The following is a 27,636-nucleotide window of genomic DNA, read 5'->3' on the forward strand; positions in this document are numbered from 1 at the left end:
GGGAAACTTTCTTCCCTCTGGCCATTAGGCTTCTGAACTCCCAGCCACATGGCAATCGAAGTGTCACTGGTTAATCTGTTCTGTACCTAACAATATTTAATTTATCCACTTCAGTTTGTTTATGCGTAATTCATCTGTAGATTTTATCCATACTTTCATAAGTTATTGTGTGTTATGTGTACTACTGTGCTATACACCCTGGTTCGGAGAAATGTCTCGTTTGACAGTATACATGTATATAGTTAAATGACAGTTAACATGACTTAAAGGTTGGTTATCTGAAATTGTTAAGAGCTAAGTTGATTTATTACCATCATATGTACCAAGGGTACAGTGAAAAGCTTAGTTTTGCATGCCATCCATACAGATCATTTCATCATATCACAACTGAAGTAGTACGTGGGAAAAATAATAACAGAATTAAGATTAAGATTAGCTTTATTTGTCACATGTACTTCAAAATACTTCATTTGTGTCAATGGCCAACAGTCTGAGATGTGCTGGTGGCAGCCTGCAAATACTGCCATGCTGCTGGTACCAACATCGCATGCACATGACTTACTAACCCTAACTCGTACGTCTTTGGAATATGGGAGGAAATCGGAGCACTCAGGAGATACCCAAGTGGTCACAGGGAGAATGTACAAACTCCTCACAAACAGTGGCAGAAACTGAACCTCAGCTGGTGCTGTGAAGTATTTTGCTAATAGCTGTGCTATCATGCTGTGCAGAATAAAGTGCAGCACAGAGAAAATGCAGTGCAGGTGGACAGTAAGGTTCGAGGTCATAATGAGATAGATTCTTAGGTTAAGGGTCAATCTGATTGTACTGAGAACCATTCAATGCCTTTATAATATCAGGATAAGAGCTGTCCTTCAGGCTTTTGTTTGTGCTGGGTGAGTGGGGTCTTTGATTATGCTGGCTGCTTTACCAAGGCAGTGGAAAGTGTAGACAGAGTCCATGAGGGGGAGACTGGTTTCTGTGATGTGCTGCGTGGTGGGCCCCAAGGGCTGAAGACTGCCAAAGTGACAGGTGAGATGTTGCTCCTCGAGATTACGTCGGGCTCTGTTGGAACAGTTTGCAGGCAATGACCAGAAGATGGACTGGCATATAGAATAAAACTGATTGGCAATTAGAAACTCCATCTGGATACAAAGCTAATGATGGTATGAGTCTGCAATTAACTTTCTTAATTTCCATCTCTTGCAGTGTTTCAGTGCTGATCTACCATCCCATGCGGGACTCCTTTGTGTTGGTCAAGCAGTTCCGTCCAGGTAATGTCTTGGCTGAATATACATGTTGTCCTGTTAAGGAGCGGTTGGGGTAGATAACTCAACTCTGGCAGATGGACTTAAACGCAGACAGTTGTGAGGTCTGCACTTTGGGAAGACAAACCAGGACAGGACATACACAGTGAGTGGTAGAGCACTGAGGAGTGTAGTAGAACTTTGGGATCTGTGAATACAGATCTATAATTCCTTGAAAGTGGCGTTACGGGTGGCTAGGGTTATAAAACTGCTTTTGGCACATTAGCCTTCATAACTCAGAGTACTGAGTATAGGAGTTGAAGTTGTATAACATATTGGTGAGGCCAAAGTTGGAGTATTGTGTGCAGTTATGGTCATCTACTACAGGAAAGATATCAATAGGATTGAAAGAGTGTAGAGAAAATTTACAAGGATGTTACTGGGACTTGAGGACCTAAGTTATTGGGAAAGGTTAAATAAGTTAGGATATTATTCCCTAGAGCATAGGAGAATGAGAGATTTGATAGAGGTATACAAAATTCTGAGGGCTAAATGCAAGCAGGCTTTTTCCACTGAGGTTGGGTGAGGCTAGACTAGAGGTCATAGGTTAAGAGTGAGAAGTAAAATATTTAGGGGTAACCTGAGGGGGAACTTCTTCACCCTGAGGGTAGCACGAGTGTGAAATGAACTGTCAGCAGAAGTGGTGGATACAGGTTTGATTTCAACATTTAAGAGAAGTTTCAATAAGTATGAATGGTAGGAGTTTGGTGGTCTACGATCCAAGTGCAAGTCAATGGGAAGGGTAGAATAACTAGATAGGCCAAAGTGTCTATTTCTGTGTTGTAGTGCTCTATGACTCTTGAAAAGTATCTGGATACATTTGAACTTAAGAAACAGGAGCACAAGATAGCCACTGGCCTCTTGAAACCACTCCACCATTTAATAAAAATGTAACTGATCTCGTGGAGACACAAAGACTGCTGTTGCTGGAATTTGAAGCAAAAAGGTGAGCCGCTAGAGCAACATTGTGGGTCAGTCAGTATCTGTGGAGGGAAATGCGACAGTCGACGTTTCAGGTCGAAGCTTTTCCAAGGGTTTTGATCCTTGACTGTCTGTAGAGGAGTGAAATTAAAAAGTCAGCGTGAGGGTCTCAGCTTGAGACCTCTCCATAGATGCTTCCTGACCCGTTGAGTTCCCCCAATATTTTGTGTATAATTTTGGTTTAGTTCCAGTCCCCTGTCTGGAGTGCTCAAGAAATCAGAAATCCGTCTCTAGCTTTTCAAGTGTAGAGGATTCCAAAGATATCTAACCATCTGTGAGAAGAAATTCCTTTGAGAGCATAGAACTAGTACAGCACAGAAATGGGCACTTCAGCATGTAGAAATATGAAACTAATAGAGGCAGCACGGTAGCATAGTGGTTTGCGTACAGAGCCAGTGGCTTGGCTTCAGTTCCTGCCACTGTCTGTAAGCAGTTTATACGTTCTCTCTGTGGCCATATGGGTTTCCTCTGGGTGTTCCGGTTCCCTCCCACATTCCAAAGACATGGGTTAGTAGATTAGATGGTCACATGGGTGAAATTGGAAAACGTAATTCAGAATATGCTGTTATAGTTACAGCAAATGTGTAGTTAATGTCGACAGACTTGCTGATTTCTGAGATATGTTAAGCTGTGTCTGCAGTTCCTTTCAGTCTTGGGAAGAGCAGCTGCCATACCAAGCTACGATGCATCTAGGATGCTTTCTGTTGGTGAGGGTCAAAATTTATTTAGCCTTCTGAGGTTATAGAGATGTTGGTGAGCTTTCTTGGCCTTGACATTGAAACAATTGGACTAGGACAGGTTACTGGTGATACTTACTCCCAGGAAGCTGAACCTCTCAACCTCGGCACCATCAATGTAGCAGGAATGTGTGCACTGCCCCCTTCCTGAAGTCAATGACCATTTCTTTTGCTGACATTGGGGGAAAAGTTGTTGTCATGACACCATGCCAATAGTTGCTCTATTTCCTTCCTATACTCTGACTCATCATTATATGTGGTTCTGGATCCAGTAATGGAAAAGATCCAGAACAGGTAAGAGAAATTAAAGGAGGTGAATATGCAGGCAATAGTGATCATAATGTACATTTGGGTAACAATTGATACTTATGAGCATGATAGGAGACTGTTCTGAAAAGTTTTGAATGAAACATAGAAAATGGACAACATTAATAAATTAAGATATGTAAATACAATAGTAGACATTTAATAATAGACATTTAAAATGGTATTTAGCATAGTTCTCACTTAAGAGTAGATATTTAAAATGGTATTTAGCATAGTAGTCATTAAGAGTAGATACTTAAAATGGTATTTAGCACAGAAGTCATTCAATAGTAGATATTTAAAATGGTATTTAGTGTGGTAGACATTTAATAGTAGACATTTAAAAATTGTATTTAGCAAAATTCAGGAAAATATTCTACAAAACGAAAACCGACAATGCTATTGAGATTCTGTGGATAAATAGACCAAAGGTAAAGTTAGGAGCTAAAACATGTACACACACCAAATTCACAGTTAGCAAAGAAGAGCAACATGAACACAGGGACAGAATTCCAGAAAACAACTTGGAAGACAGGGCGGAACAATGAAGTTAAATTATCAAATGCAATATTCTCTATGCACATAAATCAAAAAGGAAAGCTGGTTAAGAGAAGATAAAATCAGGCAGGGATCACGAAATGATGGAAATATTAAATAATTACTTTGCATCAATATTTATCAGGGAGACAAATCGGGTGGACATGACATTGGAAAATGAGATTAGAGATGATAGAACTATGCTTAAAGTAAAATAAAGAAAATATTAAATAAACCAATTGAACAAAAGGAAACAAGATGACTCGTCGAGAAGAGATATATTTGCTCAGTTTTGAAGAAGCCAAATCAGAAGGACACAGTAGAGTACCAGGGAGACAGTTCCTTCAGTCCCTCACATTCGTACTGATCCATTTACATCCCTTTTTTACCTCTTGCATTTCTGTTACCTGCCTCCCTGTTTCTCCTAGCACTTGTTGGGACAGTTTACAGAAGCCTCATTCAACCTCAGGGGATAAGCTTGCATGTATTTACTTTTTCTATACCCTTCATAATTTTATATATATGTATAAGGTTTCCCTATGTGTGCTATGCCTTACGTTCCAGGGAATAATTCATATGACCTTAAGACATAGAAACAGCATTGGACCCAACATATCTGCGCTGCCATTCCATCATGGCTGATTTATTATCCTTCTTAAACCCATTCCTCTGCTTTCTCCCTGTAACTTTTGATGTCCTTATTAATCAAAAACCATCAACCTCCGCTTTAAATATACCAAACAATTTGCCCTCCACAGCCATCAATGGCAATGAATTCCACAGATTCACTACCCTCTGGCTAAATACATTCCTCATCATCTGTATTCTAAAGGAACATCCTCCCATTCCAAGGCTGTGCTTTCTGGTTCTAGAATCCCCCACTGTAAGAAACATCCTCTCCACGTCCTCTCAATGTCCGAACCTATCCAGAACTGGCTTGCCCACAGAAGGCAAAGAGCAGTTGTAGATAGGTCATATTCTGCATGGAGGTCGGTGACCAGTGGTGCCTCAGGAATCTGTTCTGCGACCCTTACTCTTCATGATTTTTATGAATGACCTGGATGAGGAAGTGGAGGGATGGGTTAGTAAGTTTGCTGATGACACAAAAGTTGGGGGTGATGTGGATAGTGTGGAGGGCTGTCAGAGGTTACAGCGGGACATTGATAGGATGCAAAACTGGCCTGAGAAGTGGCAGATGGAGTTCAACCCAGATGTGTGAAGTGGTTCATTTTGGTAGGTCAAATATCATGGCAGAATATAGTATTAATGGTAAGTCTCTTGGCAGTGTGGAGGATCAGAGGAATCTTGGGGTCCGAGTCCATGGGATGCTCAAAGCAGCTCCGCAGGTTGACTCTGTGGTTAAGAAGGCATATGGTGTATTGGCCTTCTTCAATCGTGGATTTGAATTTAGGAGCTGAGAGGTAATGTTGCAGCTATATAGGACCCTGGTCAGACCCCACTTGGAGTACTGTGCTCAGTTCTGGTAGCCTCACTACAGGAAGGATGTTGGAACCATAGAAAGGGTGCAGAGGAGATTTACAAGGATGTTGCCTGGATTGGGGAGCATGCCTTATGAAAACAGGTTGAGTGAACTCGGCCTTTTCTCCTTGGAGCGACGGAGGATGAGAGGTGACCTGATAGAGGTGTACAAGATGATGAGAGGCATTAACCATGTGGATAGTCAGAGGCTTTTTCCCAGGGCTGAAATAGCTGCCACAAGAAGGCACAGGTTTAAGGTGCTTGGGAGTAGGTACAGAGGAGATGTCAGGGGTAAAGTTTTTACTCAGAGAGTGGTGAGTGTGTGGAATGGGCTGCCGGCAATGGTGGTGGAGGCGGATACGATAGGGTCTTTTAGACTTTTGGATAGGTACATGAAGCTTAGAAAAATAGAGGGCTATGGGTAACTCTAGTAATTTCTAAGGTAGGGACATGTTCGGCGCAACTTTGTGGGCCGAAGGGCCTGTATTGTGCTGTAGGTTTTCTATGTTTCTATTTAACCTTTCCCAGTTCCAGCAATAGCTTGTGATCTTTCTTCATGTCTTTCAAGCTTATTGATGTCTTTCCTGTAGGTAGGTGACCAGAAATGCACATAATACTCCAAATTCAGCCACACTAATATCTTATACAGTTCAACATAACATTACAACTTGTATACTTAATGCTCTGATTTTTAAGGGTCAACGTGACAAAAGCTCTCAATACGGATCAGATCATTACATTGGTCTATAGTGCCAGTACAGGATATAACAATAATAGAATGTAGGATAAAGTATTACAGTTACAGAGAAATGGAAGTGCAGGTAGACAATAAGGTGCAAGACAAAAACAAAGTAGATTGTGATCTCAAGAGTCTATTGTACTGGCATTATTTGATACTCTGGTACTAGTGGGGTAGTAGCTGTCTTTGAGCCTGGCGATACGTGCTTTCAGGCTTTTATATCTTCTACCTGATGGGAGAAGGGAGAAGAGAGAATGTCCAGGATATGTGAGGACTTTAATGGACTTGTATTGGCTGATTTACTGATGCAGCAAGAAATGTAGTCAGAGACAGAAGGTGGGGTAGGGGGGCTGGTTTCTGTGCTGTGCTGAGCTGTATCCACAATTCTCTGTAGTTTCTTGCAATCACGGGCTGAGCAGTCGTGATGCATCCACGTAGGATGCTTTCTATAGTGCGTCATTAAAAATTGGTAAGGCTTAACAGGGAAATGCCAAATTCCTTGTGACTCCTGAGGAAGCAGAGGTGCCGTTTCTTGGCTGTGGCTTCTATACGATTGGACCAGGACAGGCTATTGGTAATGTTCACTCCTTGGAACATAGAGCTGTGAAACCCTCTTCATTTCAGCACCATTGATAAAAACAGGAGCGTGTGCACCACTTCTCTTCCTGAAGTCAATGACCAACTCTTTTGTTTTGCTGATATTGAGGGAAAGATTGTTGCCATGACAAAATGTCACTGAGCTCTCTATCTGCTTCCTGTACTCCAACTCATCTGTGCTCCAGGAATTGGATACCAGTCAGTTTAATATTGGTAACTGAAAAAGAATTCCCATCTCAATGAGAAAATGGAAAGCCATCAAATCATCATAGTAATGAATTATCTGCATACATTTCTAAAGTAAAGGTCTGGAAAGACAACCTTATTAAATTCTTTGAAGAATAAACAGTCAAGATGTTGCCTAGCTGTGAAGTCTGTCAAAGTTAGTTGCTAGTTGCTCAGTCTGTCGTTTTTTAGGTTTGTACGGATGGTTTAATGGATTCGTGCAGGGAGTTAGAGGACAGGTTAGAGAACAGAGGTAGGCAACCTTAAGCACAAATGATTTTCTAGCATGCGTTATTCATTAATTTGAGGCAAAACATAACTAGATATATTTAAATGGATAATTCCCATATTTCAAGTTTTGAATGGCATTTATCTGGCCCACTCATCAATACACGATACAGCCCACAGAGGCAAACCCTGGGTTAGAATTTAAGGACAAGAGGAAGGGGGAGTTAAAAGTCAGAAGCAGTAAATGAAGAGTCAGGGTAGGAGCCACAGTCTGAGTTGGAACACTCTATGGTCAAAGGTTAGTAATCCCATGGAAAGATGTCAAGTCAGCAGGAGTTGACATGAAGACCAGTAGTCAATAATTGAGGTCAACAGGCCCTGTGGAAAAGGGTCAGTGACCCTCCCCACCCCCCAGGAAGGCAAGTCCCAGGGTCAGAGGTCCATGCAAGTCCAGAGTTCAGGATCCCAAAATCGTCTTGTCCTGGGGTCAACTCTGGAGGTCAAAGCCCGGAGGTAGAGTCTGGAAATCTAGATCTAAACCTCAAGATCAGCGTGTCCATAAGTCAGAGACCTGATGTCTGTGTTTCTACCAGTCTGAGCCAGGACCGACCTCACAGGTCGACAAGTCCCCTGTTTGAAGGCCTGTGATTCAAAGCCCCATGATTAGCAAGTTCTGCAATTATTGCCAAAGATTGAAGACTGAAGTCAAGACCCGAAGGTCAAGATCCTAGGGTTGGCATGTCTGGAAGTTAAATGCCCAGAGGCAGCCTGTCCTGGGGTTGGAGGTCTGTCTTTCTGTGTCAGTTGGTATGTGGTTGGGAGGGAGAAAGGCTTTATATTGCTGTTGTTTTGTTTTGTTCCTGTGTTGTGTTGTTGCTTATGTTGTTCTGCTGAACATTGTGAGCTTGCTACGTTGCTAAAAGAATATGTGGCGACACTTGCAGTTAGCCCCAGCACATCCTTAGATTGCATTGGTCGTTAAAACAAACAACACATTTCACTATATTTTTCAATGTACATGTGATTAATAAACCCAATCTAATCTGTAATGAGACAATGATGGGCTTTTAATGAAAGGCATCTGTAATTTTAAAGCCAAGGCAATGAGCAGGTAACAAGCAGAGGACATTAATACAAAAGCTTCTTTCTCTATCGGACAGTGGCAAGTCGTCACCATCAGACTTATATACAAATATTAGCAGCTTTGGATGAACAAACACAAAATGCTGGAGGAACTCAGCAGGTCAGGCAGCATCTATGGAGACTTTTCAGGCTGAGACCTTCATTAGGACTCTTTATTGGAACAGCTCAGTATTCGATGAGCTGGCTGGATAACTGCTGCAAAGGGTGGAGATGAAAGTTAGCAAGAGATTAATCTCACTGCCTACCCCTCAGTTTGGTGGGGTACTAGCAGCAGAAGAGTGCATGCCTGTGTTTAGGCTTGGTGGAATGAATCACAGAGTGCAAACAGCTACTATTTGCAAATGTGCTTGGACGTGCAACCAAGAGATTGCAGAAGTAGACTGACTATGTTGGTTACAGTGCTCTACCGTTCAACACAGTCACGGCTGATATAACAGAACATGTAGAACAATAGTTTGAAGTTCAATTCCAATGTCATCTGTAAGGGGTCTGTACTTATTTCCTATGAAATTCATGGGTGTTCTCCGGGTCCTTCAGTTTCCTCCCACACTCCAAAGACATACCGATTAATTGGTCTTTATAAATTGTCCTGTGATTAGGCTAGCGTTAAATGGGGTTGCTGAGCGGTACAGCTCAAAGGGCCAGAAAGGACAATTCCGTACTGTATCTCTAAATAAATGAATACAGGCCCTTCAGCCTACAATATCTGTGCCAACCGTGATACTAAATGACACCGTTTCCCTCCATTCCCTGCATGTTTCCTGCTTGGAGCAGCATGCTAAACCCATTTCCCTGCATTTGGCCCACATCCTCTACATTCTTCATATCCATGTACCTACCTATATATAGGATGGCATAGTAGCATAGCGGCTAGTGTGATGGTTACAGTGGCAGCAACCGGGGTTCTGTACCAGCCACGGTCTGTAAAGTGTTTGTATGTTCTCCCCATGACCGCGTGGGATTCCTGCCACATTCCAAAGGGTTGAGGTTAGTAATTTGTTGGAATGTTATATTGGTGCTAGAAGGACAGCAATACTCAAAGGCTGCTCCCTGCACGTCCTCAGACCGTGTTCCTTGTTGACGCAAAAGACACACTTCACTGTATGTTTCAACGTACATGTGACAAATAAAGTTAATCCTTAATCTGTTCACGTAAATCGGTTCAGTATTGTCACATGTACAGAGGTACAGTGAAAAGCTTTGTTTTGCATACCATCCGTACAGATAATTTCATCACATCAGTGCATTAAGGTAATACAATGGAAAAGCTATAACAGAATGAAGAATAAAGAGTTACGGTTACAGGGAGAGTGCAGTGCAGGTATACAAATAAAGTGTAAGGGCCGTGAGCAAGTAACTTGTGAGGTCTATTGTGGGGATTCTTTAATATATCTAAATGCTTGTTAAATGTCACTATCATGTCTGCTTCCACAGCCGCCACCCCTGGCAACCCCTTCCAGGCACCTATCTCTCTCTATGTAAACAAATCTGCCCCACACATCTCATTTAAACTTTTCTCCTCTCCTTCCTCCTGTACAGGACATTGGTAAGGCCACACATGGAATATTCCATTTTGGTCACTCTGCTACAGGAAAGCTATTATCAAACTGGAAAGAGTGCAGAAAAGATTTACCAGGATGTTGCCAGGACTTGAGGGACTAAGTTGGAGAGATTGGACAAGCTAGGACTTTATTCCTCTGAGTGTAGGAGTCTGAGAGGTGATCGAACAGAAATGTACAGAATCACGAGGGGCGTAGATAGGGTGAATACAATCAGTCTCTTTCTCAGAGTTGGTGAACCAAGAGCTAGAGGGCATGGGTTTAAGGTGAAAGGTGAAACATTTAAAAGGAACCCAAGGGGCCACTTTTTTACATAAATGGTGGTATCTATGTGGAACGAGCTGCCATAGGAAGTGGTTGATGCAAGTGCAAAAGCTTTAAGAAGTCAGTTGGACAGCTACGTGGATTAGAAAGGATACAAAGGTTATGAGCCAAGCACTAGCAAATGGAACTGGCTTGGATGGGCCAGCTTAGTTGGTATGGAGCAGCTGAGCTGAAGGCCCTTTTTCCATGTTGTGTGAGTCTAGGGTTCTCACCTCGAACTTGTGCTCTTTACTATTTGACATTTCTGCCCTAGGAATAAGACTCTAACTAAGTACCTTATCTATGCCTGATAATTATATAAACCTCTAACAGGTCTCCCGTCAGTCTCCAACGCTCCAGAGGAAACAATCCAAGTGTAAATGCCTGTAAGAAAATGAATCAAATGGTATGATATGGTGACAAATACGTACTTTGATAATAAACTTACTTTGCAGTTTGCTGAACCCCTCTTCCACCCCAGTATCCTGATCCCACCTACCCCCTTATTCCTGGATCGCTCGTCTGACACTGGTATCTCCTGACAGAAGCAATGCCCAGGGCACCAATTGTATGTGGACAGCTATCAGTACTCGGTGTATTTCTTGCCTCTACTGGCCCAGAGACTCATTTATTCTGTGATCACAAAATCCTTTTTGACAAAGTATTTAATTGAAATGCATTCAAGTGCCTGATTTCATTTCCAATTGTACCGTTTTTTTTGATTAGTCTTTGCTTCACTATTATGTGTAAACTAGTTTAGTTAAACATACACCAGGATAAATTGCTTTGATCACTGAAGCATTGGTTCAGTCAGCACTGATTGTGGCTAATCTTTGGATTGATCTAATAGCAAGCAGCAGCTGGAATCAGTCTGTTACTATTCTCTTTAGCCAGTTACATCTTATTGTGATGATGGTGTCTGCAGGACAGATGAGGGTTCTCTGTTGAGCAGCTGTAGGGGAGAAGGCATCACCAGCTGACACCAACTTTAATATCAGATTTGCCACCTTCTCCTGTCTTCCCACCTTAGAGTTTCAAGGTTCAAAGGTTCATTTTATTATCAGAGCGTATTTGCAGAATACAACTCTCGGTTCATCTTCTCCAGATAGCCATGAAATACAGAAAAACCACAGAAGTCATTGAAAGACATCAGTCCCCTTCCCACACGAAAAAGAAACAGAACTCACAAACCCCAACTCCCCCAACACCCCCATACAAAACTTAACAGATCACCAGCCAGACATAGCAGTTAAAACATCAACCCCCTAAACCCCAAGTCTCTCCCGCGCAAATAAAAACAGTTGACAATAACATCAAACCCCAACTTCTCATGCACACAAAAAACTAACAGATCTCTCACATGTAAAAACACCAAGACTCAATTCCCCAACCGCTCTCTCACTCAAAAAAGTAGCATATCACCCACCTGTCAGTCAACAACAGGTAAGAAAACACAGAAAAACTGAAGACCAATATGAGCTACAGTCCACACCAATAGTCACATATGTCTTGGAATTTCAAACCATCCTCCATCAGTATTGTGGAGAGTGACAACTCAAACTCAGGTCGTGGGGAGCGACCACCGACCCATGGCGTCCGACCCAACCCATGAAGAGCAACTGCTGACCTGACATGGCCTCCCAACCTCTAGCCACTTGGAATATTATGTTCAGGTCTAGTCACCTCACTACAGGAAGGATGTAGATACTATGCAGAGAGTGCAGAGGAGATTTGCAAGAATGTTGCCGGGATTGGAGAGCATGCCCTATGAGAATAGGTTGAGTGAACTCAGCCTTTTCTCCTTGGAGTGACAGAGGATGAGAGGTGACTTGATAGAGGTGTATAAGATGATGAGAGGCATCGATCATGTGGATAGCCAGAGGCTTTTTCCCAGGGCTGAAATGGCTAATGCAAGGGGGCATAGCTTTAAGGTGCTTGGAAGGAGATACAAGGGGGATGTCAGTGGTAAGATTTTCACACAGAGAGTAGTGGGTGTGTGGTATGCACTGCCAGCAATGGTGATGAAGGTGGATACAATAGGGTCTTTTAAGAGACTCTTAGATAGGTACATGGAGCTTAGAAAAATCGAGGGCTATGCGATAGGGTAATTCCAGGCAGTCTCTAGAGTAGGTTACATAGTCGGCACAACATTGTGGGCTGAAGGGCCTGTAATGTGCTGCAGATTTCTATGTTCTATGAAGAGTGATTGCCAACCTGACATATACACAAGGACACGTATGCATCAGCACAAGGAAAAGCTTATTTGCAGCAGAGTCACAACATTCACAAGAGAAATATAAATGAATGAAAATTAATGAGATAATGATCCCAGGAATGAAAGGGTTAACATATGAGGAGCATTTGTTGGCCCTGGACCTGTACTCTGGGAGATTAGAAGAATGATGGGGATCTCATATTGAAAGGCCTAGATAGAGTCGGTGTGGAGAGGATGTTTCCTATAGTTGGGGAGTCTAGGACCAGAAGGCACAGCTTCAGAATACAAGAATGTCCCTTTAGAAGAGTAATGAGGAGGAACTTCTTTAGCCAATGGCTCTAGCGAATCTGTGGAATTCATTATTACAGATGTCCATTTAGGCCAAATCATTGGGTATCACGCTAATGCAAGGTATAGGTGAAACCAGGTGAGGGGCAAGATGGGTGGGGGGGGGTGGAGAATAAAGTGAGAAGTTGGGAGGTGATAGGTGGGAAAGGTAAAGGGGTGAAGAAGAAGGAATCTGATAGGAGAGGAAAGTAAACCACGGGAGAAAGGAAAGAAGGAAGGGCACCAGGGAGAGGTGATAGGTGAGGAGAAGAGAATAGTAAGAGGGGAGCCAGAATGGGGAATGGAAGAAGAGGAAAGGTGGAAGGGAGAAGTTACCAGAAGATTGAGAAATCGATGTTTGTGCCATCAGGTTGGAAGCTAATCAGGCGGAATATGAGGTGTTGCTCCTCCAACCTGAGAGTGGCCTTATTGTGACAGTAGAGAATGCCATGGACTAACATGTCAGATTTGTAATGGGGACTGGAATTAAAATAGTTGGCCGCCAGGAAATCTTGCCTGTTGGATTGGAGCAAAGGTGCATGACAAAGCAGTCCCCCAATCTACCTCAACTTTCACCAATGCAGAGCAGGTTGTATCAGGAGCACCAGATACAGATACAGGAGATGATCCCAACATATTCGCAGTTGAAGTTTTACCTTACCTGGAAGGACCGCTTGGGACCTTGAATGGAGGCGAGGGCAGGCATAGCACTTCTTCCGCTTGTAGGAACAAATGCCAGCAGGAATATTAGTGGGGAGTGACAAATGGACAATGGAAATATGGAGAGAGTGATCCCTGTGGAAAACACAGAGTGGTGAAGTGTTAAAGATGTGTTTAGTGGAATGATGGTGGAGAATGATGTGCTGGGGAGGTAGGTAAGGACAAGGGGAACTCTATCCCTGTTAAGGCAGTGGGAAGATGAGGTGAGGGCAATTGCCCAGGAAATAGAGCTACAGGTGAGGGCAGCATTAATGGTGGAGGAAGAGAAACCCCGTTCTTTGAAGAAGGAGGATTTCTCCGATGTTCTGGAAAGGAAAGCCTCATCCTGGGAACAGATGTAGTGGAGACAAAGGAATGGTGACAGGGTGGAAAGAAGTACAGTCAAGGTAGCTATGAGAGATGATAGGTTTATAAAAGGTACCAGTGAGCACTTTTTCCCCAGAGATGGAGACAGATCAAAGAAGGGGAGAAAGGTATCAGAAATGGACCAAGTGAATTAAGAGCAGGATGGAAGTTGGAGGCAAACTTAATGAAATTGATGAGCAAAGCATAGGTGCATGAAGCAGCACCAATGCAGTCATCAATGTAGCACGGAATGACTGTTCCATAAAGCCATTGAAAAGGCAGGCATAGCTGGGCAACACACTCAAAATGCTGGAGGAACTCGGCAGGTCAGACAGTATCCATGGAAATGAATAAATAGTTGACATTTCAGGCCAAGACCCTTTATCAGAATTTGAAAGGAAGGAGAAGATGCCAGAATAAAAAGGTGGGGGAAGAGAATAAGGAGAAGCAAGAAGATGATAGGTGAAGCCAATTAGGTAGGTGCGAGATGATAAGTGAAAGAGGCAGTGCTGGAGAAACTAATAGAGGAAAATGGACCATATGGGAAAGGGTAGAAGGAGGGGCACCAGGGGAGGTGTTTGGTAGGTAAGGAGAAGAGGTAAGAGGCCAGAGTGGAGAATAGAAGAAGAGGGAAGGGGAGGGAAAAATTACCGAAGGAGAATTCAATGTTCGTGCCATCAGGTTGGAGGCTACCTAGATAAAATATGAAGTGTTGCTCCTCCACCCTGAGAGTGACATCATTGTGGCAGTAAAGGAGGCCATGAGCTGACATGTTCGAATGGGAATGAGGATAGGAATTAAAGTGGTTGGTCGCCAGGAAATTCCACTTTTTGCAGATGGAGCTAAGGTGCTTGACAAAGCGGTCGCCCAGTTTACATTGGGTCTCGCCATTGTAATAGAGGCCACATTGGGAGCTCCGGATACAATAGATGATCCCAACAGATTCGCAGATGAACCGTCGCCTCACCTGGAAGGACTATTTGGGGCCCTGAGTAGAGGTGAGGGTGTAGGTGAACTGGCAGGTGTAGCATTTCTGTCATTTGCAGGGAGATGTGGCAGGGAGATTAATGGGGAGGGATGAAGAAACAAGGGAGGCATGGAGGGAGCGATCCCTGCGAAAAGTGTAGAGTGGGGGGGCGCGGTGTGGGAAGAAAAGATGTGTGGATGCAGACGTTCTTGGGGTGGTAGGTGAGGACAAGAGGAATTCTATCCCTGTTAAGGTGGCAGAAGTTGGAGTGAATGTGGATATTTGGGAACTGGAGGGGATGAGGGTGAGGCCAGAGTTAATGGTGGAGGAAGGAAACTTCTGTTTTTTTTTGAAGAAGGACATCTCTGATGTCCCTGGAAAGAAAAGCTGGGGCCCATGCATGTGCCCATGGCTGCACCTTAGATCTGGAGAAAGTGGGAGGAGCCAAAAGAGAAATTGTTGTGGGTGAGGGGGACTTTGGGTATGTTGTCGAGAAAGAAACAGAAAGCTGTAATAAGGTCTTCTTGATGGGGTATAGAGACTGCACATCAATTCTCGCTGATTTGATTTGACACAGAGAATGCATTTCATTGTATGTTTTGATGTTCATGTAACAAATAACGCTAATCTTTATACTTAAAGCTGAGGTTGAAAAGTACTTATTATCATGTTTATCAAAGTTTTAATTATCACATGTACATAAAAACATACAGTGAAATGCTCCCTCCGCGATTCCCTTGTCCGTTCATTGCTCCTCCCTCATCTCCCTCCAGGCATTTATCTCTACAAGCGGCTTAAGGGCTACACCTGCCTATTCACCTCCTCCCTCTTCTCTGTTCAGGGCCCCAAGCAGACCTTCCATGTGAGGCTACAATTCACCTGTGAATCTGCTGGGGTTGTCTATTGTGTCTGGTGCTCCCAAAGCAGCCTCCTCTACATTGGTGGGACCCATCGTAAATTGGAGGACTGCTTCATCAAGCACCTCTGCACCATTTGCCACTAGTGGGACTACCCGGTAGCCAAACATTTTAATTCCCATTTTCATTCCAACATGTTGATCCATGGCATCCTCTTGTGCCAAGATGAGGCCATCCTTGGGGTGGAGGAGCAATACCTTATATTCCCTCTGGGGACCCTCCAACTTGATGGCATGAATATTGATTTCTCCTGGTGAACAAGTTCCCCTCCCCCCCCATTCACCACCTTGACCTTCCACTTCTTCTCACCTGCCTATCACTTAACCCTGGGTTCCTTCCCTCTTCCATTTCTTCTTCTATTGTCCACTCGCTTCTCCTATCGGATTCCTCTGTCTCTAGCTTTTGACTTTTCCCATCCAGCTGGCTTCACCCATCATCTGCAGCTAACCTCTTTCCCCTCCTCCCACCTTTTTATTCTGGCATCTTTCCCCTTCCTTCTCAGTTATGAAGTCTTTGCCTGAAATATTGCCTGTCTACCCTTTTCCATTGATACAGCCTGACTTGCTGAGTTCCTCCAGCACTTTGTGTGTGTTGCTTTGGAGATGCAGCATCTGCAGATTTTGTCATGCTCGTGAAATGCTTCATTTGTATCAATGTTCAACACAGTCCAAGGACGTGCTGGGTGCAGGCCACAAGTGTTGCCATGCTTCTGGCACCAATGTAGCATGTCTACAACTTACTAACCCTGACCCATATGTCTTTAAGAATGTGGGAGGAAACTGGAAATGCAGTACGTGCAAACTGTTTACAGACAGAGGTGGGAATTGAACCCCGATCGCTGATCACTGGTGCTGTAAAGCGTTATGTGAACCACTACACTACTATGCTGTATGCTAATTAGTAAGGGAATCAAAAGTTACTGGGAGAAGGCAGGAGAATGGGGTTGAGAAGGAAAATAAATCAGCCATGATTGAATGACACAGCAAACTTACTGGGCCATATGGCCCAATTCTGCGCTTATGTCTCAGGTAAGGTTTCGAAGGATAGGGGATCAAATGCAGACAACTGGGAAGGGCTAGGGTAAGCAACTTGGTCAGGAAGGGCTAGATGGGCCAAAGGGCCTTTTTTCACACTACGTGACTTGAATTCAATTCATTGTACCTGTTCTGGCTCCTAGAAAGTACTATTAAATTATATTCAATTTGTCCATGCCAACCAAGAGCTATCCTCATTTGCCCACATCTCTCTAAACTTTGTCTATCTGTGTACCTGTCCAATTATCTATCAAACACTCATTGCTTCCTTCAGTGCTGTAAGATGCTCAGCTTTGGGTTGCAGGTAGCATAGCAGTGAGCATAACACTTTGGAGCACCAGCAATCGGAAGATCAGAGTTCAATTCCTGCTGCTGCCTGCAAGGAGTTTGTATGTTCTACCCGTGTTCGATGGGCTTCCTTCCACATTCCAAAGATGTATGGGTTAAGTTTAGTAAGTTGTGGACGTGCTATGTTGGTGCCAGATGCATGTTGACACTTGCGGGCTATCCCCAGCACATCCTTAGAATGTGTTGGTCATTGACACAAATGATGTATTGCATTGTATATTTCGATGTGCTCATGACAAATAAAGCTAATCTGTAAAATATATTTAATCTTTGTGCATCTTTGTTTCCAGCTGTCTATGCGTGCGAGTGTGCAAGGCAAGGTATACTGCCCATGGTCGATGCAGTGTCCATGGATGCAGATCCCCAGGCACGTGTGCCAGTGCAGCCTTTACCTGCCTCTGCTGGAATCACATACGAGCTTTGTGCCGGAATTGTTGACAAGCCGGGACTTTCACTGGAGGAAACAGTCAAGGAAGAGATCCAGGAGGAATGTGGCTACAGGGTGCCATTAGAAAGCCTACAGAAGGTTACCTCGTACAGGTGAGCACTTTTTGTCGGCAGTGGTGATATCCAGTGATTGGCTTCAGTTTCCTCCTTTGCTTCCTGAGAGAACGTGAAAGGAAGTGCTGCTACTGGGGCAATTGAATTGATGGCGATTGGTCAATGGGCTTTCCCTAGAGGTCATACGTTGATGGTGAATGGTGAAATATTTAAGGAGAGCCTGAGGAGACACTTCTTCACTCAGAGGGTGGTGCAAGTCTAGAATGAGCTGCCAGCGGAAGAGTGGACGCAAGTTTGATTGGAACATTTAAGAGAAGTTTGGAGAACTACATCAACACATGGATGGGAGGGGTATGGGGAGCTGTGGTCTAGGTGCAGGTCAATGGGACTAGGCAGAATAACAGTTTGGCTTGGACTAGATGGGCTGAAGGACTTGTTTCTGTGCTGTAGTGCTCTATGACTCCATTATTCTGTCATTAGAGACCACTGAGAAATATTTCCCCCCACAGACACATTATTTATACGGTATGTTCTCCCTGTCATACAGCACGCTGTGTGTGTTGTACTTAGGTGTATGATATCTCTCTCTGAAGTGTCTTCTGTCGGAATGTTAAGTAGGTTAAGACTGTGTTAAGCTAAGATTGAAGTCAGTTGTACTGAGGTGACATGTGTGAATGGAGTAAAGGCAGCTGATTGGCTCTGCCCCTGTTGTCATGGTGGTTACCGTAGAGTATGTTTAAATTGGTCAGTGCAGGGTTGGCTGCCCATTGGTAGAGACTTGGTTGCTAGGGGACTGTTTATTGTTTTGCCTAGGGTTTTGTTAGTGTGTAGGTGAAGGGCGAGCAGACAGCTGCTACTGTCTAAAGGCACCAGCAGCATTCATCCTTATGCAGGGAACAAATGGCAGTGCTTTGTGCTGTAAGGTGTCTACACCTGATTCCAGTGTTCTCAGTAATACACTGCCTCCCGTTGCCTTCAACGTCAGTAAAAACTTCAATTTATGTGCTGTGTTCTTGCATCCCCTCTAGGGCACCACAAAACTTTTTGTAGGCATTGAAATACTTTAGAAATGGCTTCTAACCAGAGACTGAAAGTTCGGACCGGATGTCTGTGAGTCTGAGAGTGCGGGGCCAAGGACTGGAGGCCTGGAGGTGGCTTGTCCTAGGGTTGGAGGCCTGTCTGAGTGGATGGGTGGCAGGGTTGGAAAGGGGCTAGTTTTGCCATTGACTTGTTGCTATTGCTGTTACTGTTTGTGTTGTTCTGCTGAATTCTGTGGGCATACTGTGTTGGTACTGGAATATGTTGCGAGCTGCTCCCAACACGTTCTTGGGTGTGTTAGCTATTAACACAGATGGCACATTTGATTGTATGCTTCAATGTACATGTGATAAATAAATCTAAAACTGATAGTCTTGAGTGAGGAATACTGTAAATCAGGACACAGTGGGGGGGGAACGAGATTGGGGAATGTTCTTCACATCCCTGGGGGTATAGCAGGTATAGCATATCCTTTGGTCGACATGATGGACAGGACGGCACTGTTTCCTCAGTGCCACTCCATCGTGGGCATGAGGTTCCCCACCATTTTCAAAAGGCGATGCCTCACAAAGGCGACATCCATCCCCATGGACCCTCACTGACTTGGACTTGACCTCTTCTCATTACTAATGTCAGGGAGGAGATAAACAGACAACATGTTAGGAACAAGAGAAAATCTGCAGATACTGGAAATCCAAGAAACACACACAAAATGCTGGAGGAACTCAGAAGGCCAGGCAGCATCTATGGAAAAGAGTACAGTCGACGTTTTGGGTCGAGCTTCTTTCCCTTTGCCATCAGATTTCTGAATAGTCCATGAACCCATGAACACTGCCTCTCTATTTTGCTCTGTAGGCACCACAATCTTTGTTTATGTATGTTTTTTGTAGATTCTATTGTATTTCTTTATTTTTCCTGTAAATACCTGCAAGAAGATGAATCTTAAGGTAGTATGTGGTAACATATACGTACTTTGATAATAAATTTATTATCAAAGCAGGGTAGCATAGCAGTTGGCATTATGCTATTACAGCGCCCGAGATTAGCGATCAGGGGTCATTTCCCTTTGCTGGCTGGAAGAGTTTGTACGTTCTCCCTGTGGCTGAGTGGTATTCTTCCAGGTGCTCCAGTTTCTTCCAGAACCATACGGTTGAGGTTAGAAAGTTGTAAGCATGCTATGTTAGCGCCAGAAGCATGGCGACACTTGTGGGCTGCTCCCAACATATCTTCACTGATTTGATTTGATGCAAATGACATATTTCACTGTATGCTTTGATGTACATGTGACAAATAAAGCTAATCTCTAATCTTTAAATTTACTTTGAACTTTTGAACTTTGAAGATGCCTGCAACTCTGCAACCTTGTCTCTCTTTTACTTTTGGGAAAAGATACAGGAGCTTGAAGTTCTGGACGACTTGACTCAAGAACAGCTTTTTCCCCGCTGTGATCAGACTCCTGAACCAATCATCCCCTCACATCCCCAGAGTGCCATTTAACACCAGCAGTGGGTTTCAGTCCTCCCTGTTACACACTCTTCCCTCCCTACCCCTGTTTTAACCCCGTTCCCCCCACCCCTCCATCCCTACCCTTGTATCCAGCTGCATAGAATTCTCTGAAGTAAGCGGGCCTCCTGATCTTTCGCGGCCAGTGCCGCCCTGCTCACAGAGTGCATTGGTTCCAGTCACCGCTCTCTGTCTACAAGCATGAACATGCCGACACAGTTAACTATCACAAGCTGTCAAGCTTCAGTGAAAACGTTGTGAGTAATTGAGGGGAACCGTGGCCAAGTTTCTCGCAGAGAAGCTCTCCCGTTTCCAGCTCTTTTCCAACCGCAGTCACACCTAAACTCAACTGCAGAGACTTTGCAGAAGTATTTTCTGGAGGGAAAGTGGATCTGATCAGTTGGCAGGGCAGGAGATGCGTGGATGTGGCCAGCACAGGTGTGGGACTGGTGGGGATTTGATGTGAGGAAATCTAATCTTGTGCCAGGTTACGTGGACAAGCTGGAGTTCAGGGGTCAGACTGCTTCTATCGAGAGGCATTGAGGAATCGACACTATAAACTGCCTCCACCCCACATTCTTTATATTGTGCTGTTACTGACCAATTTCCTTTCTATGGATTTCAACAGCTCATTTTGTTTCGTGTTAATTAAACTTCACTGGAGCAGATGTCCAGACTTCGTAATTGCAGATTGCAACATTTACTGTCAGGAATAATAAATCATGAAGTGTCTGATTGAATTCTTTGAGGTAGTGAAGAAACTTATAGACAGGCACACAGATGATAGAAAATAGAGGGTTACGTAGGAGAGAAGTGTTAGATTGATCTTAGGTTAAAAGTTCAGCACAACATAATGGGCCAAAGGGCCCGTACTATGCTGTAGTGTTCTGTGTTCAATATTCAAACAGCCTCTTCTGTCTGTCTTCCCCCATCAATCTTTCTCTTTCAGTTTCACCACTTTTCTGTTATGGGAGTCTTTCTCAGAGTTTTTTTTCCCAGAGATGGGTGCTAGTAACAAGGGGCCACACTTTTAAGATCAGAGATGAGAGATTTAACCTCGAACATTACAGCACAGTACTGGCCTTTCGGCCCATGATGTTGTACTGATCTTTTAAGATACTCTAAATTCAGGCTTTGAGACTTTGTAACCAAGATTGCGAATGATATGAAGATAGGTAGAGGGGCAGGTAGTGTTGAGGAAGCATGGAGTCTGCGGAAGGACCTAGACTAGGAAAATGGGCAAAGAAGTGGCGGAAGGAATAGTGTAGAGAAGTCATGCACTTTGGTAGAAGGAATAAAAGCATAGACTATTTTCTAAATGGGGAGAAAATTCAGAAATTAGAGGTGAGATTTGGGAGTCCTCGTGCAGGATTCCCTAAAAGTTAATTTGCAAGTTGGATTGATGGTGAGGAAGACAAATACAATGATTCATTCATTTCAAGAGAACTAGAATATAAAAGCAAGGATATAATGCTGAGGCTTTATAAAGCATTGGTCAGACCGCACTTGGAATATTGTGAGCAGTTTTGTGACCCTTATCTAAGGAAGGATTAAATTAGATTATGAGAACACTCAGTCCTCTTTTATTATCATTTAGAAATGCATACATGCATTAAGAAATAATACAATGTTTCTCTGAAGTGATATCACAGAAAACAGGACAAACCAAAGACTAACACTGACAGAACCACATAATTATAACATATAGTTACAGCAGTGCAAAGCAGTACCATAATTTGATGAAGAACAAACCATGGGCCCGGTAAATAAAGTCTCAAAAGTCCCTGAGTCGATCGACTCTCGAGTCCCCGATAGCAGGCGGCAAAAGGGAGAAACTCCCTGCCATAAACCTCCAGGCACTGTCAACTTGCCGATGCCTTGGAAGCAGCTGACCACAGCCGACACTGAGTCCATCCGTCCGAAAACTTCGAACTTCCGACCAGCCTCTCCGATACAGCCTCCCGAGTGCCATCCTCTGCTGAGCGCCTTCAACCTTGCCCTGGCCGCTGAAACACGCAAAGCCGAGGATTTCGGGGCCTTCTGTTCCAGAGGTTCCGGTTACCACACAGTAGCAGCAGCAGCGAAGCGGGCGTTTCAGAAGTTTTCCAGATGTTCTGCCGTGCTCTCACGTCTGTCTCCATCAAATCAGGATTATGCATGGTCTCCTACTTGACAGCAGACATCATCACCAAAGTGGCCGCGTGCGCTGCCGTCGCGCCGCCATCTTCTCCTCCTCCATCTTTGTTCTGTACTGGCATTGGAGAGGGTTCAGGGAAGATTCGCGAGAATGATTGCAGGAATGAAAGGGTTAATGTATGAGGAGCATTTGATGGCTCTGAGCCTATGTTCACTGGAATTTAGAAGAATGAGGGAGAATCTCATTGAAACTTTCTGAATATTGAAAAGCCTAAGCAGAGAGGATGTGGACAGAATGTTTCCTATAATGTTGGGGTGTAGGACCAGAGGGCACGGCATCAGAATAGAAGGACGCTCCTTTAGATGAGGAGGAATTTCTTCAGCCAGAGCAGGGTTTCTCAACTGGGGCCGCATGAGAGGTTGTGATCTAAAAAAAATATCGTTTTTTGAACTTAATGCAATGTGCAATGCTAATGCTCACAGTGGTGGCCAGTGACCAAGTGGCTCCGTTAGTAATCTCAGCCCAGTATGGCAGTGCGCTGTAGAGCCGTGTTTATTTGGTGGAGTCCATTCTCAGATTTTGATGCGAGATAAGGGAGGGCATTGATAATTGGTGAGCGCTGTATTGCACTGAAGACAGTAGGCTGATGAGGAACATGAAGTGCATTTTCCGAGCATTGAATGGACTCGCCCAACTTGGACTGTGACATCCTGAATTATCTCCACCAACTTCCCCATATGTGCCGCTGACTGACTTAAGGGAGCGAACAAACTATCAATGTGGTAGAAAATTCACCGTCAGTGAAAAGGTTCAGGAAGCAAGTTATTTAGCAGCAGAACTTATTACCCAGAAAAGGAAAAGTCACTCAGTTGGTGAGAACCTAATAATGCTAGCATGCAAAATTATAGTGGATAAAATGCTAGGACGAGATGCAGTACGAGGGATTGGAAAGGTTTCACTGTAAAACAGTGTGATAAGTTGACGTATTGTTGACATGTCACATGATACTGAAGAAATTTTGTGTGATAAATTGAAAAACAACAGCTTCTCTATCCAGGTTGATTGATTTCTGGACAAGTTCTGGACTTATGTGAAAGAAGAGTATCCTGTCATTCATAGGAAAGCAATCAACATTTTGCTGCAGTTTTCAACTTACATGTGTGAGCAAGCTTTTTCTTGCTTAACAAGCATCAAGTCTGTGGTCCAAACGTGGGCAGATGACAGAGGCTACTGGGTAGCACAGTTGGCATGGATGAGTTTCGTCAAAGGCCCTGTTATTCATGCAGTATGTCTCTCTGGCTGTATTATCTCTCTGTCTCCCCATCCTCTTCTTGCAGTTCCTTCACCATTTCTGTCTGTCCCTGCATCTTTTGTTTGTCCCTCTGCCCCTCTCCCTGCCTGTCCCTGATACCTCACGTTTCTCTCTCTGTCCCTCCCTCTTTTCCTGTCTTTCTAACTGTATTTCATTTCCTCTCTCTAACCCTCCTCTTTCTCTCTCTCTCTATCTTTCCCTCTTTTTCTCTCTATCCATCTTTCACTCTTTCAAGGTGACTTGATAGAGGTGTACAAGATGAAAATTCATTTTATTTTTTTATTTCTCCATTTTCTCTCTATTTTTCCATTTTTCTGTGTATCAGTCCTTCCCCATGCCATCTCTCTCCATTACACTCACTGTCTTTCTGTTTCTTCTCCATCTCCCTTCCTATCTTTCTCTCCTTCTCTCTATCCTTCTGTCTTCCTCTTTCCCTTTTTCTCTGTCTCTCTTTCTGTGTATCAAACCCGCCACGCGCGTGCACACACACACACACACACACACACACACACACACACACACACACACAATATCTCTCTCAGTTTTGTGCCCTAATTCTCTCTCTCCTCTCTCCATCTGGGTGTCTTTGGCTCCCTCTCACACTGTTTATTTATTTTTGATTTATGACTTCTTTCCTTTGGAATCGTCCTCCCACCTTGCTCCTGTGCTTTTGTACACTCTGTTCCCCCAGCAGATGGTCAAGATGTAATCTAACCCATTCATTCCTGAGCATACAAGATCTCTTCCTCCTCCGTTCTCGGAGCTTTACAGCCTAGCCTGCCCAGACCTGAGCACTACCAGCAGAATCATCTTTACTTCTTTCCTCCACTTTGCAAGCCTGGAGTCCCCCCCCCCCCCCCAACTCTTATGAGGGCAATGGGAGATGGCAGTGAAGAAGTGAAAAGGCACTTGTTCTTCTGCTTTCACAATATTAGTGGAGCCAGTGACCAGCCCGGCCATTATTGAATTGACTTTATTTCTTACATCATTCACATACATGAGGAGTAAAAATCTTTACATTATGCCTCCGTCTAAGTGTGCAATATGCAATCATAGTAATTCATAATAATTTATAATAAATAAAACAGTCAATGTAACATAGAAATACACTCAAATCAGTGTGAGTTAATCAGTCTGAGGCCTGGTGGAAGAAGCTGTCCTGGAACCTGTTGGTCCTGGCTTTTATGATATGGTACCATTTCCCAGATGGTAGCAACTGGAATAGATTGTGGTTGAGGTGACTCGGATGAAACATACCCCTCCTCCTTTACTCTTCCCAGAAAGGCTTAGTCTCAGTCAGAAGGATTGTCCCATGTCCAGAGATAGGTTGTGAAACCTCATGCCATCACAAAGGAGACATAACAGTGCCTCTACTTTCTTAAAAGTTTGTGTAGAATCAGCATGTCAACAAAGCATTTAACAAACTCTATTGATGCACAGTGCAAAGTATCCTAACTGGTTGCATCATGGCCTGGTATGGAGACTCTAACGCCAGGAACAGCATAGTCTACAGAAAGTGGTGGATACAGCCCAGCCCATCACAGACAAAGCACATCTACATGGAGCACTGCCGTAAGAAGGCAGCATCCATCATATAGGACGCCCCACCATCCAAGCCATACTCTCTTCTTGCTACTATCATCAGGCAGGAGATACAGAAGCCTTAGGTCCCACACCATCAGGTTCAGGAACAGTTATTACTCAACAACCATCAGGCTCCTGAACTGGCTTAGGTAACTTCAGTCACCACTTCTCTGAACTGATTCCACAGCCTGCAGACTCACATTCAAGGTCTCTTTACAACTCCTGTTCTCAGTATTATTTTTATCTGAAGTGTGCCTTATTTTGTGCATTGGTTGTTTGTCAGTCTTTGCTTATGTATAGCTTTTTGTAAAATTATATTGTATTCCTTGTTTACCTCTAATTGCCTGCAAGAAAATGAACCTCCGGGTAGTATACGGTGCTTCTATAAATATACTCTGAATTTTGTATTTTGGAGTTTGGTAGCCGTTAAGTAGACACATGAATGTGTTGGGAATGGATGGTACACCGGAGGAGGATATTTGGTGTGGATTAGTACAACACCATGAGCTGAATCGCCTGTCCTGTGCTGTTCTATTCTGTGTTCTATGTATATCATTCAGAAGAAAGCAAGAATTTTGTAAATGTTTTAAACTGGTAAATTGGTTTACTATTATCACACCCACCAAGGTACAGTGAAAAGCTTACAAATCAAATCATTACAGCAGTGCAGAGAGTAATAACAGAATGCCGAATAATTATTTAGAGAGGGTGCAGAGCATGTCTTACAAGGAAAGACTGAGTGAGCTAGGGCTTTTCTCTTTGGATTGAAGGAGGATAAGAGGTGACTTAGTCGAGGCGTATAACATTGAGAAGCGCAGAGAGAGTGGACAGTCAGCACCTTTTATCTAAGGTGGCAATGGCTAATACCAGATGTCATTTGTTTAAGGTGAGTGGAAGAAAGCTTATGGGAGATGTTAGAGGCGGGTTTTTGTACACAAAAAGTGCTGGGTGTCTAGAATGCATTGTTGGGGGTGGTGGTAGAAGCAGATACAATAGGGACTTTTAAGAGACTCTTAGATAGACACATGGATGTAAGGAAAATGGAAGGTGATGCGCTGTGTGGGAAGAAGGGTTAGACTGATTGTGGAGTTGGTTTAGTATAGTATACTGGTTTAGTATAGTATACTGGTTGGTTTAGTATACTGGTTTAGTCAGTATATCTTGGGTTGAAGGGCCCATACTGTGCTGCACTGTTCTAAACTGTTCCTATTACAGAGAAACCACAGCTCAGGCAGATGATAAGGTAGATTGTGAGATTGAGAGTCCATTTTATCATACTAGGGGACTGTTCAGTTGTCATCACAGTGGGAGAGTCTGTCCTTGAGCCTGGTGCCCTGTGCTTTCAAGCTTTTGCATCTTCTGCCTAATGGATGAGGGGGAGAAGGCAGAATGTCTGGGATGTATGGCGTCTTTAATTAAGGCAGCGAGAAGTGTAGACAGAATCCATGGAAGTGAGGCTGGTTTCCCTGATGGGCTGAGCTGTGTCCACAACTCTCAGTGTTTCCTTACGGTCATGGGCAGAGCAGTTGCCGTACCAAGCTGTGGTGCATCCAGATAGGATGCTTTCTCTGCTGCATAGTGGACATCCCAAATTTCTTTAGCCTCCTGAGGAAGTAGAGGTGTTGGTGAACTCGCTTGTTGTAGTAATGTATGAGTGATATTATATATTCTATTTAGTTTATTAAACCTTTATGATTCCTGCAACTTGTATTCTTAGTAACCTCTGATGGGCCCATGTGTCAAAAATGTGGTAAACAGTGTGATTAAAACTGAATACCACAGTGATTTATCATTCAAAAGGAATAAGTTGTCATATGGCAGGAAGTTAGAGTCATAATTACATGGCACAGAAACAGGCCCTTGCTGACCAAGATGCCCGCTTGAGCAAGTTCCATTTAACTGCTTAGGCCCATATCTCTCTAAGCCAGAGGTTCCCAACCTTTTTATACCATGGACCTTTACCATTAACCAAGAGGTCCGTGGACTCCAGGTTGGGAACCCCTGATCGAAACCTTTATATCTACATACCTAAATATCAAATAATTTTTGTCAACCACTTCCTCTAGCAGCTCATTCCATACACTGACCACCATCTGTGTGAAGAAGTTGACCCTCAGGCCCCTATTAAATATTTCCCTTTGCTTCTCCAGTTCTTAATTTCTAAATTCTGAACTCTGCAGAAAAAACTGAGTGAATTCACCCTAGCTCTACCCCTCAATTTTATACCTCTGTAAGATCACTCCTAGTTTTGTACACTCCAAGCAACAAAGTCCTAGCCTGCCCGGCCTCACTCTCTAGTTCTGACTTTGACTCCCAGCAACAGTTACACAAGAGGTTCTGCAGAAATCCAGAGCAACACCCGCAAAATCCAAACCAACAGAAGGCAACAAAAAACTCATTAAGGAGAAAAAAATGGAATATGAAAGTAAGCTAGCCAACTTAAGATTCGTCTATTGTCATCGATGAAGACCTCGACACCATTAGTACTTTTTATGAGGTCGAGTTGCTAGCTCGACACTCAACACAGCACAGATGGAAAGCGTGCCT

At 43.7% G+C, this 27,636-nt stretch overlaps 1 protein-coding gene across 6 annotated transcripts in view; it reads left to right on the plus strand.

The window, feature by feature from the left end:
• The window catches only part of nudt14 (nudix (nucleoside diphosphate linked moiety X)-type motif 14), a 198,750-nt gene that overhangs the window by 163,801 nt on the left and 7,313 nt on the right, over positions 1-27,636 (plus strand). For all 6 annotated transcript variants that reach the window (XM_072272442.1, XM_072272404.1, XM_072272412.1 and 3 more), the window contains 2 exons: positions 1,210-1,274; positions 17,305-17,554. In XM_072272442.1, coding sequence (XP_072128543.1) covers positions 1,210-1,274; positions 17,305-17,554 — 315 coding nt within the window. The remainder of the gene's footprint in view (positions 1-1,209; positions 1,275-17,304; positions 17,555-27,636) is intronic.

Source organism: Mobula birostris, chromosome 1 (assembly GCF_030028105.1).
Source record: "Mobula birostris isolate sMobBir1 chromosome 1, sMobBir1.hap1, whole genome shotgun sequence".
NCBI lineage: Eukaryota > Metazoa > Chordata > Chondrichthyes > Myliobatiformes > Myliobatidae > Mobula > Mobula birostris.